The sequence below is a fragment of the Bubalus kerabau genome, chromosome 15 (genome assembly GCF_029407905.1).
Source record: "Bubalus kerabau isolate K-KA32 ecotype Philippines breed swamp buffalo chromosome 15, PCC_UOA_SB_1v2, whole genome shotgun sequence".
NCBI classification, from domain to species: Eukaryota; Metazoa; Chordata; class Mammalia; order Artiodactyla; family Bovidae; genus Bubalus; species Bubalus kerabau.
The window spans coordinates 43,126,167-43,145,760 of NC_073638.1; the positions used below are offsets into that span (position 1 = coordinate 43,126,167).

The 19,594-nt window shown below is 40.2% G+C and overlaps 1 protein-coding gene across 6 annotated transcripts in view; it reads right to left on the minus strand.

The window, feature by feature from the left end:
- ZNF143 (zinc finger protein 143) overlaps nucleotides 1-19,594 on the minus strand; it is a 66,302-nt gene that overhangs the window by 8,876 nt on the left and 37,832 nt on the right. For 5 of the 6 annotated variants that reach the window (XM_055548673.1, XM_055548670.1, XM_055548672.1 and 2 more), the window contains 4 exons: nucleotides 19,412-19,591; nucleotides 11,069-11,296; nucleotides 7,587-7,735; nucleotides 4,486-4,647 (listed from right to left, as the gene is read on the minus strand). In XM_055548673.1, coding sequence (XP_055404648.1) covers nucleotides 4,486-4,647; nucleotides 7,587-7,735; nucleotides 11,069-11,296; nucleotides 19,412-19,591 — 719 coding nt within the window. The remainder of the gene's footprint in view (nucleotides 1-4,485; nucleotides 4,648-7,586; nucleotides 7,736-11,068; nucleotides 11,297-19,411; nucleotides 19,592-19,594) is intronic. The other variant, XM_055548675.1, reaches the window with a different exon arrangement.

Consider the following 19,594-nt stretch of genomic DNA (forward strand, 5'->3'; position numbering starts at 1 on the left):
ACTGGTTGGATCTCCTTGCAGTCTCTCAAGAGAATTCTCTTGAGACTCTCAAGAGTTTTCTCCAACACCACAGTTCAAAAGCATCAATTCTTCGGCGCTCAGCTTTCTTCACAGTCCAACTCTCACATCCATACATGACCACAGGAAAAACCATAGCCTTGACTAGACGGACCTTTGTTGGCAAAGTAATGTCTCTGCTTTTGAATATGCTGTCTAGGTTGGTCATAACTTTCCTTCCAAGGAGTACTTTTCTTTTAATTTCATGGCTGCAATCACCATCTACAGTGATTTTGGAGCCCCCCAAAATAAAGTCTGACACTGTTTCCACTGTTTCCCCATCTATTTCCCATGAAGTGATGGGACCAGATGCCATGATCTTCGTTTTCTGAATGTTGAGCTTAAAGCCAACTTTTTCACTCTCCTCTTTCACTCATCGAGAGGCTTTTGAGTTCCTCTTCACTTTCTGCCATAAGGGTGGTGTCATCTGCATATCTGAGGTTATTGATATTTCTCCTGGCAATCTTGATTCCAGCTTGTGCTTCTTCCAGCCCAGCGTTTCTCATGATGTACTCTGCATAGAAGTTAAATAAGCAGGGTGACAATATACAGCCTTGACATACTCCTTTTCCTATTTGGAACCAGTCTGTTGTTCCATGTCCAGTTCTAACTGTTGCTTCCTGACCTACATATAGGTTTCTCAAGAGGAAGGTCAGGTGGTCTGGTATTTCCATCTCTTTCCGAATTTTCCACAGTTTATTGTGATCCACACAGTCAAAGGCTTTGGCATAGTCAATAAAGCCATTAATCTAATAATTCCATGACTGGAATTTGTTTCCCATGAAAATAATCAGAGACTTGCAGAACAATCTGTGTATGTGGAATGCGTTAATACATGATGGTATATCTTGCACTGCAGGCAGATTCTTTACCGTTGAGCTACTGGGAAAGCCCTATAGTATATCCATTTGATCAATTGTTTTATAAATATTAAAAATCCTTTTAAAAGAACATTTAATTGATATGAGAAAGTGCTCAGGATATAGTGTTAAGTGGATGACAAGCATACAGAATTGTATTATTATCCTCAACTTTGTTCATACACACATATACACAGAAAACAAGATGAACAGTCCTAAATGTTGAGACTAGTTATTTTAACCTCAAGGGATTATAGCTAATTTTTAGTTTGAGTCTCTATTTTCAAATTCTTTTGGGTATATACCTTTAAGTGGAATTACAGGATCATATGTAAATCTATCTATGTTCAACTTTTAAAAGAACTGCTATATTGATTTCCACAGCAGCTACATTCCCATGAGCAATGCACAAGATTTCCAATTTCTTTATATTGTCCCCAAATTTGTTATCTTCTGTTTTTGGATAAGAGTCATCCTAATGGGGGTAAAGTGGGGTCTCACTGTGATTTTGATTTGTATTTTCCTAAAGGTCATTTAGCACATGGAAAGGTATTCAACATCATTCTGCCATAAGGGTGGTGTCATCTGTATATCTGAGGTTATTGATATTTCTCCTGGCAATCTTGATTCCAGCTTGTGCTTCTTCCAGTCCAGCGTTTCTCATGATGTACTCTGCATAGAAGTTAAATAAGCAGGGTGACAATATAGCCTTGATGTACTCCTTTTCCTATTTGGAACCAGCCTGTTGTTCTATGTCCAGTTCTAATTGTTGCTTCCTGACCTGCATACAGGTTTCTCAAGATGCAGGTCAAGTGGTCTGGTATTCCCATCTCCTTCAGAATTTTCCACAGTTTATTGTGATCCAAAGTCAAAGGCTTTGGCATAGTCAACAAAGCAGAAATAGATGTTTTTTGGAAACTATCTTGCTTTTTCAATGATCCAGTGTATGTTGGCAATTTGATCTCTGGTTCCTCTGCCTTTTCTAAAACCAGCTTGAACATCTGGAAGTTCATGGTTCATGTATTGCTGAAGCCTGGCTTGGAGAATTTTGAGAATTACTTTACTAGCTTGTGAGATGAGTGCAATTGTGCGGTAGTTTGAGCATTTTTTGGCATTGCCTATCTTTGGGGTTGGAATGAAAACTGACCTTGTCCAGTCCTGTGGCCACTGCTGAGTTTTCCAAATTTGCTGGAATACTGAGTGCAGCACTTTCATAGCATCATCTTTTAGGATTTGAAATAGCTCAACTGGAATTCTATCGTCTCCACTAGCTTTGTTCGTAGTGATGCTTCCTAAGGCCCACTTGACTTCACATTCCAGGATGTCTGGCTCTAGGTGAGTGTGAGTGATCACACCATCGTGATTATCTGGGTCGTGAAGATCTTTTTTATACAGTTCTGTGTATTCTTGCCACCTCTTCTTACTATCTTCTGCTTCTGTTAGGTCCATACCATTTCTGTCCTTTACTGAGCCCATCTTTGCATGAAATATTCCCTTGGTATCTCTAATTCTCTTGAAGAGCTCTGTAGTCTTTCCCATTCTATTGTTTTCCTCTATTTCTGTGCATTGATCGCTGAGGAAGGCTTTCTTATCTCTCCTTGCTATTCTTTGGAACTCTGCATTCAAATGGGTATATCTTTCCTTTTCTCCTTTGCTTTTCACTTCTCTTCTTTTCACAGTTATTTGTAAGGCCTCCTCAGACCGCCATTTTGCTTTTTTGCATTTCTTTTTCTTGGGAATGGTCTTGATTCCTGTCCCCTGTACAATGTCATGAACCTCCGTCCATAGTTCATCAGGCACCCTGTTTATCATTGTCTTTGGTAAGCAGAAGTAGTTTTGAAAAAGTCCAATTTATCCAAAAAGAAAAAATTTTATTGTTAGTGCATTTTGTATCCTGTCTATGAAATTTTTATCCTAAGGTTACAAAAACATTTACTTGTCTTCTAGAAGCTTTTTGATTCTGATTCCTGTATTTCAAGGTCCAGAAGACTTTTAACTCTGTTCTTTTTTTCAGGACTCTGCATGTTCTTTTTAGGTCCTTTGTATTTTCATATAAATATTGGAATTGGGTTATGTATATCTTAAAAAATGCCTTCTGAAATTTTGATTGTGATAGTACTCAATCTGTAAATGAATTTAGGAAGAATAATAGCTATGAATTTTGACACACCCTTTCATTGAACAGGGTACAGTAGCTGAAGTGAAACTTAGCATTGTCTTCAGCATAGCACAGCAACAATTTTTGTGTGCGTGTGTTGTTGTAATGTCTTCAACTTTATTTATTGATTTATTTGGCTGTGCTGGGTCTTAGTTGCAGCATGCAGATCTTTTTTTTTTTTCCCCAGTTATGGCAGTCCGAATCTTTACATTTCAGCATGTGGGATCTAGTTCCCCAGCCAGGTGCCCTCTGCATTGGCAGCACAGAGTACTAGCCACTGGACCACCAGGGAAGACCCTATAAGAACAGTTTTTAAATGTATTAACCAAAATCATTTAAGATAAATGAAAAATAAAAGTACAAAGAGATACATAAGATTTGATACCACTGTGCTGACCATCAAAAGGGAAGGAGGCACTCTCAAAGGCTACAGATAAGAATGTAGATGTGTACAGCCCTAGAAAGGAAGTTTGGCAATGCTTATCACAGTTACAAATGTGTATGTCTTTTCAGCCAGCAGTTTCACTCTAGGGATTTATCTAGTAGCAGATATATTCACACACATAAAAAATTCCATGTGCACAAGATTATGTGTTGTCAGAAACAGCAAAAGACTTTAAATAAATTATGGCATGTCCATACAGTGGAATATGATATAGCTTAGAAAAAGAATGAGAGAGAATTCCTTGGCAATCCAGTGGTCAGGACTCTTCACTTTCCCTTCCAGCGCCCAGGTTCCATGCCCAGTTGGGAACTAAGATCCTGCAAACCATGCGGCGCCACCAGAATTACCAAAAAAAAAAAGAAAAAAGAATAGGAAAACTCTCTATATAAAGACACAGAAAGATGTCCTAGATGTATTATTAAGATTAAAAAAAAACAAACAAGGAGGTGAGAAACACTACAGTGCTTACTACCGTATAAAGGGCAGGGGGAGATGACTATTTGTGTGTGCGTGTGCTCAGTCGCTCAGCTGTATCTAACTCTTGTGATCCCAGGGGCTGTTATGGGGTATATGCAAAAATCAATCCTATTTTACACATGAAAAAAAAACTGAGACTCAGAGGGATGTGTAGCTAAGAAGCTTTAAAACTGAGATTCAATCTGAAGTTTATGTGCTTAACCACTGGATTTCCCAGGAAGCGCGAGTGGCAAAGAACCGTCTGCCAATGTGGAACACGTAAGAGACATGGGTTTGAGCCCTGAAGGAGGGCATGGCAACCCACTGCAGTATTCTTGCCTGGAGAATCCCATGGACAGAGGAGCTTGGTGGGTGACAGCCAACAGCGTCGCAAAGAGGCACACACAACTGAAGTGATTTAGCATGCACGATACCACACCGTACATCTATGACTAACAATTTTGATACTGATATTTGTACCAATTGGTATAAAAGAAAAAAGCAATTACCTGCTGCCCTTCTGTACCCTCGGCAGTAACCATAGCAACAGAATGTGCTCCTGCTGAGGAAATGACTGCATCATGAGTAGGTACTGTGATGGGCGTTCCGTCCTGTGTTACCATTGTAATGGTGTTGCCAATGGCCTGCATATCGGCTTGAGATATGTTGACCTGCAACACAATGCATTTTACAATCAGGCAATGTTTCTTGCTTTATCTGGTCAATTTTATTAAGGACTGGGCCTAAGCCTCCTATGGCTTCCCAGGTGGCTTGGTGGTTAAGAATCCGCCTGCCAGTGCAGGAGATGCAGGTTTGATCCCTGGGTCAGGAAGATCCTCTGGAGAAGGAAATGGCAACCCACTCCAGTATTCTTGCCTGGAAAATTCCATGGACAGAGGAGCCTGGCAGGCTGCAGTCCATGGGGTTGCAAAGAGTCAGACACGACTGAGCATGCACACATGCAAGTCTTGTTTAAGTCTACTCTGGGAGCAAATAACCATTTTATAATGGAATAAACTTTTTAGAAAGAGATCGTCAGAAAAACTGAGTGTTTCTTAAATACGTTTTCCTCCTCTCCATCTCTACTGACAATTTAGATTTCTATTTTTCTTTCATCTAATTTTTGCCAATAATACAACTTCTAGATATTTAACCCCTCCCTAATCATCTTCCACCTTGTCACCTTGGTAAAAAACAAATTTCATTATGCTCCCTGCTCAAATCCCCAGTGATACCCTATCTGTCCAGAATAAAACTGTTAGTAAATTTGTTTAATCTTATATGCCAATCGGTGGACAAAGAGTACTATGTGGAATTAGTGATGACAGAAGTGAGGAGAGGGATAAATGGGATGGTCCAAGTGCTCTCTATGTTTCTATCCTGAATATATTCTGCTTCTAGCTAACACTGGCACATTCAGTTCAGTTCAGTTCAGTTCAGTCGCTCAGTCGTGTCCGACTCTTTGCGACCCCATGAATTGCAGCACGCCAGGCCTCCCTGTCCATCACCAACTCCCAGAGTTCACTCAGACTTATGTCCATCGAATCAGTGATGCCATCCAGCCATCTCATCCTCTGTTGTCCCCTTCTCCTCCTGCCCCCAATCCCTCCCAGCATCAGAGTCTTTTCCAATGAGTCAACTCTTCGCATGAGGTGGCCAAAGTACTGGAGTTTCTGCTTTAGCATCATTCCTTCCAAAGAAATCCCAGGGCTGATCTCCTTCAGAATGGACTGGTTGGATCTCCTTGCAGTCCAAGGGACTGTCAAGAGTCTTCTCCAACACCACAGTTCAAAAGCATCAATTCTTCGGCGCTCAGCCTTCTTCACAGTCCAACTCTCACATCCATACATGACCACAGGAAAAACCATAGCCTTGACTAGACGGACCTTTGTTGGCAAAGTAATGTCTCTGCTTTTGAATATGCTATCTAGGTTGGTCATAACTTTCCTTCCAAGGAGTAAGCGTCTTTTAATTTCATGGCTGCAGTCATCATCTGCAATGATTTTGGAGCCCAAAAAATAAAGTTTGACACTGTTTCTACTGTTTCCCCATCTATTTCCCATGAAGTGATGGGACCGGATGCCATGATCTTCGTTTTCTGAATGTTGAGCTTTAAGCTAACTTTTTCACTCTCCACTTTCACTTTCATCAAGAGGCTTTTGAGTTCCTCTTCACTTTCTGCCATAAGGGTGGTGTCATCTGCGTATCCGAGGTTATTGATATTTCTCCCGGCAATCTTGATTCCAGCTTGTGTTTCTTCCAGCCCAGCGTTTCTCATGATGTACTCTGCATAGAACTTAAATAAGCAGGGTGACAATATACAGCCTTGACGTACTCCTTTTCCTATTTGGAACTAGTCTGGTGTTCCATGTCCAGTTCTAACTGTTGCTTCCTGACCTGCACACAGATTTCTCAAGAAGGCAGGTCAGGTGGTCTGGTATTCCCATCTCTTTCAGAATTTTCCACAGTTTATTGTGATGCACACAATCAAAGGCTTTGGCATAGTCAATAAAGCAGAAACAGAGACGTTTTTCTGGAACTCTCTTGCTTTTTCAATGATCCAGAGGATGTTGGCAATTTGATCTCTGGTTCCTCTGCTTTTTCTAAAACCAGCTTGAACCTCAGGAAGTTCATGGTTCACGTATTGCTGAAGCCTGGCTTGGAGAATTTTGAGCATTACTTTACTAGCATGTGAGATGAGTGCAATTGTGCGGTAGTTTGAGCATTCTTTGGCATTGCCTTTCTTAGGGATTGGAATGAAAACTGACCTTTTCCAGTCCTGTGGCCACTGCTGAATTTTCCAAATTTGCTGGCATATTGAGTGCAGCACATTAAGAGTTATCTATTCAAAGGGCAGATTAATCATGGGAGGTAAAGTTCTAAAAGAGATGGGTAAAAAGACAGTTCTCCATGGAAGAAGCAGTACTGGAGGATAAAGAACCCCATGCATCTATTTCCACGGGTATTAAGACAACCTTAGCAAGGGCTTAAAAATGAAATCAAGTCTGAATTATTTTAGGACAGTGGCATCTAGAAAACAATGACAAGTTTGACTGTCAAACAACAACTCTTATATTGCTTTTCCTGGGGAAATTAAGGCAGCTTCCTATTAATTCTGAAGCTAGTTAAATGAACTCCCATGATTCCAAGTAGGGAGAAAGTCACACCCTGGAAATTCTACAGGTTTCCCCATCACTGACTTGCCCAGATCTTTTAATGATGTCCTCATCACCTCTGCCAAACTTCTGCTGATTTCTCAATCTTATCTCCTGGACCTAATTAGCCACCCAATCTATCCCTTCCAAGTTTCGCTAGACCCATTACTTTTCACTGTGTTCCTGACCTTCATCACCTTACCTTTGAAAGATACCCATTCCACCACCTGAATTCTACAGAGTGACAAACCTTCTCTCTTTATGGACCTCCTTGCATGTAGTCTCTTTCAGCAAGAAAGAGTCTCTTTCTTCAGGAGATCTAGCACTGCTCACAAGCTAAACTCCAAACTTTGTGCTCCAATTCAAGGCTTTCTTCAACTGGGACCCAACCCGCCTTTCGAGACCAGGCTCAGAGAAATATTATTTAATGTGTCTGGCTTTTGGTGGGTACTTACATGCTGAGTCCCGTCCTGGGATATGAGTGTAACCTGTTGACTCAACCCAGACTGGGTTACTGTGGCTACTTGGGTAGATACAACGTCATCCCCTTCTACACCTGTAACATATGTGATCTGGGACCCTTTAAGGACATCTTCACCTTGACCTGTTTAAAACAAATGAATCATTTATTTGATCAACCTACCAAGCTCTTTAGAAAACAGAATATTTTAAATATTATGGAGAAACTGACAAAAATGAAAGGACATATGTACTGAATTCTTTTTTTTTTTTTTTTTACTTTATAATATTGTATTGGTTTTGCCATACATCAACATGCATCTGCCATGGGTGTACACGTGCTCCCCATCCTGAACCCCCCTCCCACCTCCCTCCCCATACCATCCCTCTGGGTCATCTCAGTGCACCAGCCCCAAGCTTCCTGTATCCTGCATCGAACCTGGACTGGCGATTCGTTTCTTATATGATATTATACATGTTTTAGTGCCATTCTCCCAAATCATCCCCCACCTCCCTCTCCCACAGAGTCCAAAAGACTGTACTGAATTCTAAATAATGAAAATGATTTCTAACACCTCCTGCCGATCTCCGCCTGCTCTTTTGCAAAGCCAAACCAAATCCAAGCAGACTGAACTAAACTTTTCCACATAAAGAGTAACTGTTCTAATTTTGAGAGACCTTGCTTACTCCCTTAGTTGGCATAATTATATAACACTGTGCATGTGTGTTGGGGTGAGGAGTGGGGGAACTGCACAGGGAGACTAACTAGCAAGTAACCCTTCTAACATGGCAAATATGTGCTAAGTTCTTGCAGTCACTTAAGAAGCTGTTAAAAATGATAAGACAATCTTCATAAATATTAACCCCAAAACCAGAATGGTGTGTAAACACAATGTACTAACACTAAGTTACTTACTCTTTAACAAGAGTGACTTATTACAAGTTATCAGTACACAATGATATCACTGTGTAAAGACAGTATTATCTGGGGTAAGGTTAATAATTTCATAAGTGACTGAACAGGAACTCCCACCCACTTTTTTATTTCACAAAAAATCAGCAAGTAAACAGAAATTTCAACTGTCCATTACTTCCATACTTGGCAACCAGTAAGATGCCTTATCCCTCTCTTCTACTGCTTTCCACATCTCATGAGGCCAGAAAAAGGGTAATTTTCTTTTTTTAATTCAAAGGACTTTATATGCTAATTTAAGAGTACTTCTCAAAGTTATGGTTGATGCCTGCACTCATACAGCTATGGTCATCATGGTGTAATCCCTATGACACTCATTATTTCATTTCTTTTTGTTCTGTTCCATGGCTTCCAAGGTGGTTCAGTGGTAAAGAATCCACCTGCCAGTGCAGGAGATGTGGATTTGATCCCTGGGTCGGGAAGATTGCCTGGAGGAGGAAATGGCAACTCACTCCAGTATTCTTGCCTGCAAAATCCCACGGACAGGGGAGCCTAGTGGTCTACAGTCCAAAGGGTTGCAAAGAGTCGGACACGACTGAGCACACACACAAGACACAGGCAGATGAGCTTCTGAGGTGGCGCTAGTGGTAAAGAACCTGCCTGCCAGTGCAGAAGACATAAGAGATGCAGATTCAATCCCTGGGTCAGGAGAATCCCCTGGAGAAGGGCATGGCAACCCACTGCAGTATTCCTGCCTGAAGAATCCCATGGACAGAGGATTCCTGCAGGCTACAGTCCATAGGGTCACAAAGAGTTAGATACGACTGATATGACTTAGCATGCACGCATGGCCATTTATTATTATTATACCATTACTCCAACGGGGTTCAAAACGTAGGGGATCACATGGGAGAAAAGGAACACAAACCCATTCTTATTCTCGGAAAAACAATCTTAGTTTAACTTTTTTTAATAACATGTATATCATAGGTTATCTTCTAGAACACAAGAAATTCTGACAATCTGAAATGTTAACATTTAAGGAAGAGACTGAGGAAGATTAAAAAGGGAACAGTCTTAAACCCAAGTTTGACATCATTAAAGTCTACTTTATAATTGCAAGGATTTAGCAGCAATTGTTAACATCTAACCAAGCACACTTACAGTGCTATGGCTAGAAAACAGCATAGCATTTGAGAGGAAAGGAATTGTTGGGAAGTTCCTGGTGGTCCAGTGGCTAGCACTTGGTGCTTTCACTGATGGAGCCTGGGTTCAATCCCTGGTCAGGGAACTAAGATCCTGCAAACCTTGTGATATGGACGAAATATTTTAAAAAGAGTGAAGGAAATGTTATTTTTTTACTGCTGCTGCTGCTGCTAAGTCGCTTCAGTCGTGTCCGACTCTGTGCGACCCCATAAACAGCAGCCCACCAGGCTTGTCTGTCCCTGGGATTCTCCAGGCAAGAATATGGGAGTGGGTTGCCATTTCCTTCTCCAATGCATGCATGCATGCTAAGTCGCTTCAGTTGTGTCTGACTCTGTGCGACCCTATGGACAGCAGCCCACCAGGCTCCTCTGTCCACGGGATCCTCTAGGCAAGAATACTGGAATGGATTGCCATTTCCTTCTCCGTATTTTCTTACTATCACACGACTAATATCTGAAAAGATAAATTAGAATTACACGGAATTATTTGAGTAGATAGTGAATGATCTGTTCTTTTCCTTATTCTCCATTTTTTCCCCTACCTGTATGTTTTTCAATCCTTTAATATTAGTTGTAAGATTGGGTAAGAATGTTTTAATTTTCAAACTTACTTCATTTAGGAACTACTCAATGAAACAGGACAATATATATGTTTTGTTCTGTTTCAGAAAAACCTATTTCATTTTAACCTATTTAACTATGCTGTGTTATTTAACTGAAATCATAGAATCTAATTCTGTTTTTCTCAAGAGTTTATCCTTACTGAAATGAATGTTTTTGTCTCCCACAACACTACTGAATAGACATGAATCAACTAAGTTATTTGGGAATGCTTCACCACTCTTGATTAAGACCAACATTCTAATACACCCAAATAGTCTAGCTACCCCTACCCTGCTGTGCAGCCTCATGTCATACCACCCTCCCAGGCAGAAATGCCATGCTGGCCAGGCTTCGTTCAGTCTCTCCAATTTACTTGGCTCTCTCCAACCTCAGGGCTTTTTGCATGTGCCAGTCCCTCCATCTGGAACATTCTCCTGCCTCTGCTCCCTGTTTACCACCCTACCCCCCAACCCTTGCACATCCCTGCCCGTACACCGAGTGAACCCATGATCTCTCCAAAAATCACTTCTTCAGGGGAGTTGTCTCTGACCTTTGAGACTAGGTTAATTTCCCCTCTTATACATCCCAGAGCATTAAGTACCTTACTTTGATAGCAGTTATTGCAGTTGTAAACGGTATTTTTGTGCGACTATTTGAATGAAACTTTATGGTTAGAGACAATGCTTTCAATCATACATTATGCTCATAACTATTGATTTTCAAACACAGACATAAAAATACTGGAAAAAACCCTTACCTGGGGGAGGCTCAAAGAAGGCTTCCTGCTCCTCCTCGATGGGCTCAGTGTCGTTGTGCGCTGTTCGTTTGTGCATGGCCAGTGTGGAGATCTGCTTGTATGTCTTCCCACAGTGATTACAGTTGTATGGTTTGGAGTGAGTGTGAACAACATGATGTTTGTACAAACTGGAATATTCTGTAAACCTTTTGTCACACCCAGGGACTGTACAAACATATGGCTTTTCCCCTAAGAAAAGAATGGCACCGGGAAAAAAAAATCAATTTTCAGTAATGAAGGCATAATCATTCCATACCTTCTAGGAGGTGGACGGGGAATGAAGGGGGAGGGAAACCACTAGTAGCAAAAGTAACCAGTTGTCAAATCCCTTTCTATCCTGCTGTAAGGCACAGCATAAGAAAAGACTCTCTGACTATGGTTTCAACTTGGCTCAAAAGGTGGTCTGCAACCTGAGTCATACCCCACACTTGAATACCACTTTTTGTTTAATTTCAAGAAATGTGAAAAATAAGGATGGAGATATTTACTGCCCAGCTACAAGCTTTGATGAGGACTTTCCAGGCAATCCAGTGGTTATGACTAGGCACTTATACTGCAGGGGGCATGGGTTCAATCCTTGGTTGGAGAACTACGATCTCATATGCCACACAGAAAGCCACACACAAAAAAAGCATTGATGAAACTGTTCTTGTTACTTATAACTAGATAATATACATATCATTAGTGATACTATATTAATAATGGAAATAATAAATGTAGGGAATTCCCTGGTGGTCTAGTAGTTAGGACTCCACACTTTCACTGCAGAGGACCTGGGGTCAATCCCACAAGCCACTTGGTACAGTCCAAAATAATAATAAAAATAATAAATGCAATTATTAGTATAATGTATGTAGCTTACCCTAAGGGTTTTATAAGGATAAAAAACAAACATTTTCTAAAAAGTGTATGAGATATAGTCTGGACACATATTTCATATTAACTTCACTTGACTTCTTGCAACCAATCAAAAGCTATTAAATATTCACTAAAAACAATTCAATGCAAAGCAATTCTTTTTCCATGAAACAGTCTGAGAATAATACAGGCAGTGCACATATTTTTAGAACTTTTCATTATATAAAATTTTAAACATACACACAAGTATAGAGAAACAGTGCAATAAACCAATCATTTAGCTTCAACTATCAATTATTAGCTTCAACTATCAATTATTCGCCATACGTTTGCCCCCTCTGAAACAACTCCATGTACATTCCATCTCATCCATGAGTATATCTGACTGTATAAAAGATGGATGCTTTTTATAAAGAACAAAATTACCAATAATTATTTAGTATCACAATATCTAGACACTGTTTGTATGTTGTGGGAGGGTGCCGCGCAGGGAATCTAACACAGTGAGGGAAACCAAACTGGAACAAATTAGCCTAATTGTAGTTTAAATGAACACTTTTAACCACTTAGAAGAGGTATGGGGGCCAGGGTTGGGGAGGAGAAGCTAAAGTAACTCATATATACAGTATTTAATAGTCTCAGTCTTGGACTACCTGGAATAGGGAAAAACTACAAAGATTTAACTCTTCTTGGTGGGCTTGTTTATTCTAGTACTATGGGCAAAACAGGGCTTCCTTGGTGCCTCAGACAATAATGAATCTGCCTGCAATGCGGGAGACCAGGGTTTGATTCCTGGGTTGGGAAGATCTCCTGGACAAGGGGATGGCTACTCACTCCAGTATTCTTGTCTAGAAAATTCCATGGACAGAGGAGCCTGGCAAGCTACAGTCCATGGGGTCCAAAGAGTCTGACATCACTGAGCAACTAACATTTTGAAAGGCAAAACAACTTGGAAACCATTTTAGACATAATAAAAGACTGAATAATGAATAAATGTATAAATGCTGTTGGAAGCCAGAGCTCTGACTATGGAAGAAGGAAAATGCAAACATGGAATGTGAGAAGAAAAGAAAGAGCTCTGTGGGATGAACTGGAATTGGAGGTACTGGTGTGAACTCAAGTCTCTGAAATGTGCTTATGTGTGTAAACATATGCATATCCTACTCGTTCTCACTTTACACCTTCCTAGGGTAACTCCCATCTTTTTCACGGTTCTAAACACGGTAAAACCATCCACAAATAGTAAAATCACTAAGGTAATCTGTAATATACATCTTAGACATTAAATATTTGAGATTACGTCTTGTCCTCTGCCCAGCCCACAATCTCAAAATAGGGCAGGTTGAAGTTTTTATCTTGGGGAATGGTTGTGGAGGGGCCATGATGAGGGCAAGACCAGGCAGGAAAATGTCAAGCAACTCCAATTCAGAGAACCAGCCCTACTCATATTCAGGCTTGAGCAGTGACTGCCACTATGTGGCACCAAACCACAGTCAAGATAGAAATACATGGGCGTTGGGGGGGGGGGGGGGTGTTTGTTTTTTTTTTGGTTTTGTCTTGAAACTATAGTTTTTACAATTGAGGTGTAACTGACTTACAATATTATATTAGTTTCAGGCGTATAACATAGTGACTCAATAATATTATGTATTACAAAATCATCACCATGATAAGTCTGTCAACATAACAAGTTACTCCAATATTATTGACTATATTCTCTATGCTGCACATTGTATAACTCAAGTTTATTTTATAATTGGGAGTTTGTACCTCTTAATCTCACTTATCTATTTTATTCATCCACCAATCCCCTGCCCTCTGGCAACTACCAGTTTTGTTTTCTTTATCTATGAGTCTGTCTCTATGTTTGTTTATTCATTTGGTTTGTTAAAGTTCCACATATAGGTGAAATCATACAGTATTTGTCTTCCTCTGACTGACATTTCGCATACCCTCTAAGTCCATCCATGTTGTCACAAATGCCAAGACTTCATTCTGTTTTATGGCTAATACTCCACTGTATGTTTGTATGTAAATGTATCACACTTATCCATTCACCTATCAATGGACACTTAGGTTGCTTCCATATCCTGGATATTAAAAATAATGCTGTAATAAACACAGGGGTGTATATATCTTTTTAAATTAGTGTCTTATTTTCTTCATTCAAATACCCAGAAGTGGAATTGCTGGATTGTATGGTAGTTCTATGTTTCATTTTTGAGGAAACTCCAAACTGTTTTCTGTAGTGGCTGTACCAATTTACATTCCTACCAACTGTGCAAGAGGATTTCCTTTTCTTTACATCCTTACCAACACTTGTTACTATCTTTTTGATAATAGCCATTATGACAGGTGGGAGGTGATATCTCATTGTGGTTTTGTTTACCATTTCCTGAGTGATAGCGATGTTGAACATCTTCTCATGGAGACATAAATGGATCTGAGTTGCACTTTAGAGCTCCCTAATGGCTAGCTGCAGAGAAGGCAATGGCACCCTACTCCAGTACTCTTGCCTGGAAAATCCCATGGACAGAGGAGCCTGGTAGGCTGCAGTCCATGGGGTTGCGAAGAGTCGGACATGACTGAGCGACTTCACTTTCACTTTTCACTTTCATGCATTGGAGAAGGAAATGGCAACCCACTCCAGTGTTCTTGCCTGGAGAATCCCAAGGACGGCGGAGCCTGGTGGGCTGCCGTCTATGCGGTCGCACAGAGTCAGACACAACTGAAGCGACTTAACAGCAGCAATAGCTAGCTGTACTCTCAACTGGGTCGGTCATCTCATCATCCTTCCAAAATGGACTGCATTTTACACAGCTGAGTCTTATGCTCCACTTATACATAATGTGGATTTTTGTATTATCTACTTGATGATCATCAGCCAATCTTTTCTTCCAACCCAGACCCACTTCCTGGGTCAGGCCAACATTTACAACTACCTACTGGATATCCTTGAGGGGGTTTCCCTGATAGCTCAATAGATAAAGAATTTGCCTGCAGTGCTGGAGACCCGGGTTTGATCCCTGGGTTTTAAAGATTCCCTGGAGAAGGAAATGGCAACCTACTCCAACATTCTTGCCTGGAAAATCCTATGGACAGAGGAGTCTTGCGGGCTACAGTCCATGGGGTGGCAAGAGTCGAATACGACTTAGCAACTAAACCACCACTGGATATCCTTACTTTAGTGACTTTTAACCATGTATGCATTTAAAAGACCTGGAGGATTTTTAATATATACTGATACCTGGGCCTCACCTCAGTAAAACTGTCAGAATCTTTGCAGACAGGATCTGTGGAATCAGTCTATTTTAAAAAGGTGAATCCGATGTACAGCCACATTTGAAAGCACTACTCTACCTGCATATTCCAAAGATCATAATGACCAAACTGAATGTAGGCATTCCTCTTAGTGGTGGTTGTTTAGTTGCTATGTAGTGTCTGACTCTCTTGCAACCCCATGGACTGTAGCCTGCCAGGGTCCTCTGTCCATAGGATTTCCCAGGCAAGAATATTGGAGTGGGTTGCCATGTCCTTCTCTAGGGGATCTTCCCAATCAGGGATTGAACCATCTCCTGCATTGCAGGCAGATTCTTTCCCACTGAGCCCCTTGGGAAGCAGGCATCCCTCTGACTGTAATCTAATTTGCCCATAAAACATGTTGAATGGCTAACTTTCTATATTCCATTACTTTAGATGGGAAAAATAGTTTTCCCAATCCATCTAAAAACCCCAACCATTTACCCCAAATATTACAAAAAGGTTCTTAACCCACCAAGAATGTCTGCATAAAATGAAGCACTTAAAACACCATTTATCTAATTATTAACACTCTGAACTCAGTAGCATGTATAAGTGTGTGTAATACACAATAATAGCAGAGTATCAAATAGGAATTTTGTTTTCTTTCTACACCACAAACATGTACTATAAGTTTAAAATGAAATATCTTAAAAATATTTGGCCATGTGATGCAAAGAGCCAACTCATTGGAAAAGACTCTGATGCTGGGAAAGACTGAAGGGAAAAGGAGAAGGGGGGTGCAGAAGATGAAATGGTTCAATAGTATCACTGACTCAATGGACATGAATTTGAGCAAACTCTGGGAGATAGTGGAGGACAGGGGAGCCTGGTGTGCTGCAGTCCAAGGGATTGCAAAGAGTCAGACACAGCTTAGCAACTGAACAACAAATCTTAAAGACAGATAGAAAGGAATTCAGATTACATTAGCAAAAGACAATTTTTTTCTAATCTACAGCCATCTTTTCCAGGCCTCTGAGGTTTTCACAGGATATTCTACTTTCTTAGGAAACACAAATAATGTAGGCAAGATGATGGCAATAATGTATAATAAAAAAAGTAATGTATAATATACAATGTGAGTATAAGATATGACTGCATCAGAAATATTACCACAGTGTATTCTATGTTCTCTCATTTAGATTCATATGCAACTTAAAATCTTTTCCTTTTATAGAAAAATGCATGTATCAAGTGGATTCATTATTGTGGGGTTTCAGTTTGAATCAAATTATGAGTAAAAATTTTACAAACCATTACTGCAAATATACAGATGGTGAGAGTTCAGGTGGTGAGGGAAACCCAGAGAACTATATATTGCAAACCCACACTATTATCTTCCCTTCCCAACCTGGTCTTCCTCATCTTAGCATTATCACTGAACCTATCACACAAGCTAGAAGACAAGTTCTTCTCATTCCTCATAACTAAGTTGGTCATCAGGTCCTTTGCTGATACCTCTTCAATGTCTTTCATTTTTATCCTTCTCCATCTCACTCACTTAAAATATTCTAATGGCCCTTAATCAGTCTCCTTGCTTATGGCCTCATCTCCCTTTAACTTCTTTCTATAGCATTGACAGAGTAATTCTTTTCTAAAAAAAGTAAATTTTCTTTAAATCTACCCTCCTCTCTATCCATCAGTTCAGTTCAGTTCAGTCGCTCAGTTGTGTCCAACTCTTTGCGATCCGATGAATCACAGCATGCCAGGCCTCTCTGTCCATCACTAAGTCCCGGAGTTCACTCAGACTCACATCCATCGAGTCAGTGATGCCATCCAGCCATCTCATCCTCTGTTGTCCCCTTCTCCTCCTGCCCCCAATCCCTCCCAGCATCAGAGTCTTTTCCAATGAGTCAGCTCTTCACATGAGGTGGCCAAAGTACTGGAGTTTCAGCTTTAGCATCATTCCTTCCAAAGAAATCCCAGGGCTGATCTCCTTCAGAATGGACTGGTTGGATCTCCTTGCAGCCCAAGGGACTTTCAAGAGTCTTCTCCAACACCACAGTTCAAAAGCATCAATTCTTCGGTGCTCAGCCTTCTTCACAGTCCAACTCTCACATCCATACATACCACGGGAAAAACCATAGCCTTGACTAGACGAACCTTTGTTGGCAAAGTAATGTCTCTGCTTTTCAATATGCTATCTAGGTTGGTCATAACTTTCCTTCCAAGGAGTAAGCTTCTTTTAATTTCATGGCTGCAGTCACCATCTGCAGTGATTTTGGAGCCCAAAAAAATAAAGTCTGACACTGTTTCCACTGTTTCCCCATCTATTTCCCATGAAGTGATGGGACCGGATGCCATGATCTTCATTTTCTGAATGTTGAGCTTTAAGCTAACTTTTTCACTCTCCACTTTCACTTTCATCTAGAGGCTTTTGAGTTCCTCTTCACTTTCTGCCATAAGAGTGGTGTCATCTGCATATCCAAGGTTATTGATATTTCTCCCGGCAATCTTGATTCCAGCTTGTGCTTCTTCCAGCCCAGCGTTTCTCATGATGTACTCTGCATAGAAGTTAAATAAGCAGGGTGACAATATACAGCCTTGACGTACTCCTTTTCCTATTTGGAATCAGTGTGTTGTTCCATGTCCAGTTCTAATTGTTGCTTCCTGACCTGCATACAGGTTTCTCAAGAGGCAGGTCAGGTGGTCTGGTATTCCCATCTCTTTCAGAATTTTCCACAGTTTATTGTGATCCACACAGTCAAAGGCTTCAGCATAGTCAATAAAGCAGAAATAGATGTTTTTCTGGAACTCTCTTGCTTTTTCGATGATCCAGCAGATGTTGGCAATTTGATCTCTGGTTCCTCTGCCTTTTCTAAAACCAGCTTGAACATCAGGAAGTTCATGGTTCATGTATTGCTGAAGCCTGGCTTGGAGAATTTTGAGCATTACTTTACTAGTGTGTGAGATGAGTGCAATTGTGCGGTAGTTTGAGCATTCTTTGGCATTGCCTTTCTTTGGGATTGGAATGAAAACTGACCTTTTCCAGTCCTGTGGCCACTGCTGAGTTTTCCAAATTTGCTGGCATATTGAGTGCAGCACTTTCACAGCATCATCTTTCAGGATTTGAAACAGCTCAACTGGAATTCCATCACCTCCACTAGCTTTGTTCATAGTGATGCTTTCTAAGGCCCACTTGACTTCACATTCCAGGATGTCTGGCTCTAGGTCAGTGATCACACCATCGTGATTATCTGGCTTGTGAAGATCTTTTTTGTACAGTTCTTCTGTGTATTCTTGCCACCTCTTAATATCTTCTGCTTCTCTTAGGTCCATAGCAGTATCCAAATTTATTAATGTACCATTCCCAAGCAGTATCCAAAACTTATTAATGTACCTTTCTCAAAGTAAAGGGATTGCTATAGATGCCTGAAAATATTTCCAGAGATATCCTGGGTCTGTAGAATGTAGCCTGAGAAATACTACCTTACACAACTAACATTCCATTCTAAATGTCTTTTAATTTTGAATTATCACAAGTTTACTCTTAATATGAGTAATAATAATTAAAAATTTCTGATAAAACTAATGTATCCTCTCATTCTCCTCTCCATTCCCATCAAAAATACAACCACCTGAAACTAATACAAAATTATAAATCAATTATGTCAACTATAAAAAAAATACAACCACAAAGCATAGCATCAAATTAAAAGCTTTTGTGCTGTAAATGGCACCATCAAAAAAGTTAAAAAAAAAAAAAAAAAGAATAGGAGAAAATATCTATAAAAATTGGATTGTGGTGATGGTTGTATAACCTTGTGAATATACTAAAAAAACAATGAATCATATAGTTTAATGGATGAATTGTATAGTGTATGAATTATATCTCAATAAAGCTGGTAAAAAAATATATACAGATACTCTGCAACAATTATGTCTATGACCCCTCCCTAAATCAACTGCCCTTGACATGTTTTGTCTATCTCTGCATTTCTGATGCCTAGCAGGGGAACACACAGCAGACATGCAGTAACTATTGCATAAATAAATGTATAAATGCCAAAGTGAAGTTTGTTCAAGTTATGTAATCCATTGCTGTGGCAGGAAGGAGGGAAGAGATTCCTGCAAATGGTTTATGGGAGAGGCAGGAGTTAAAACTGAGCCTTGAAAGACAGAAGACTAAGAACTAGAGACCGTTACCTGTGTGTATTCTCACGTGGTTTTTATAATTGGTTGCACTGGCAAATGCCCTCCCACATCCTGGTTCTGTGCAGTAATAAGGTCTTTCTCCTGTATGTGTCCTAATATGCACTTTTCTAATATTTGATGTTGTAAAAGACCGACCACAGCCTTCAAAGTGACATTTAAAGGGCCTTTCTCCTG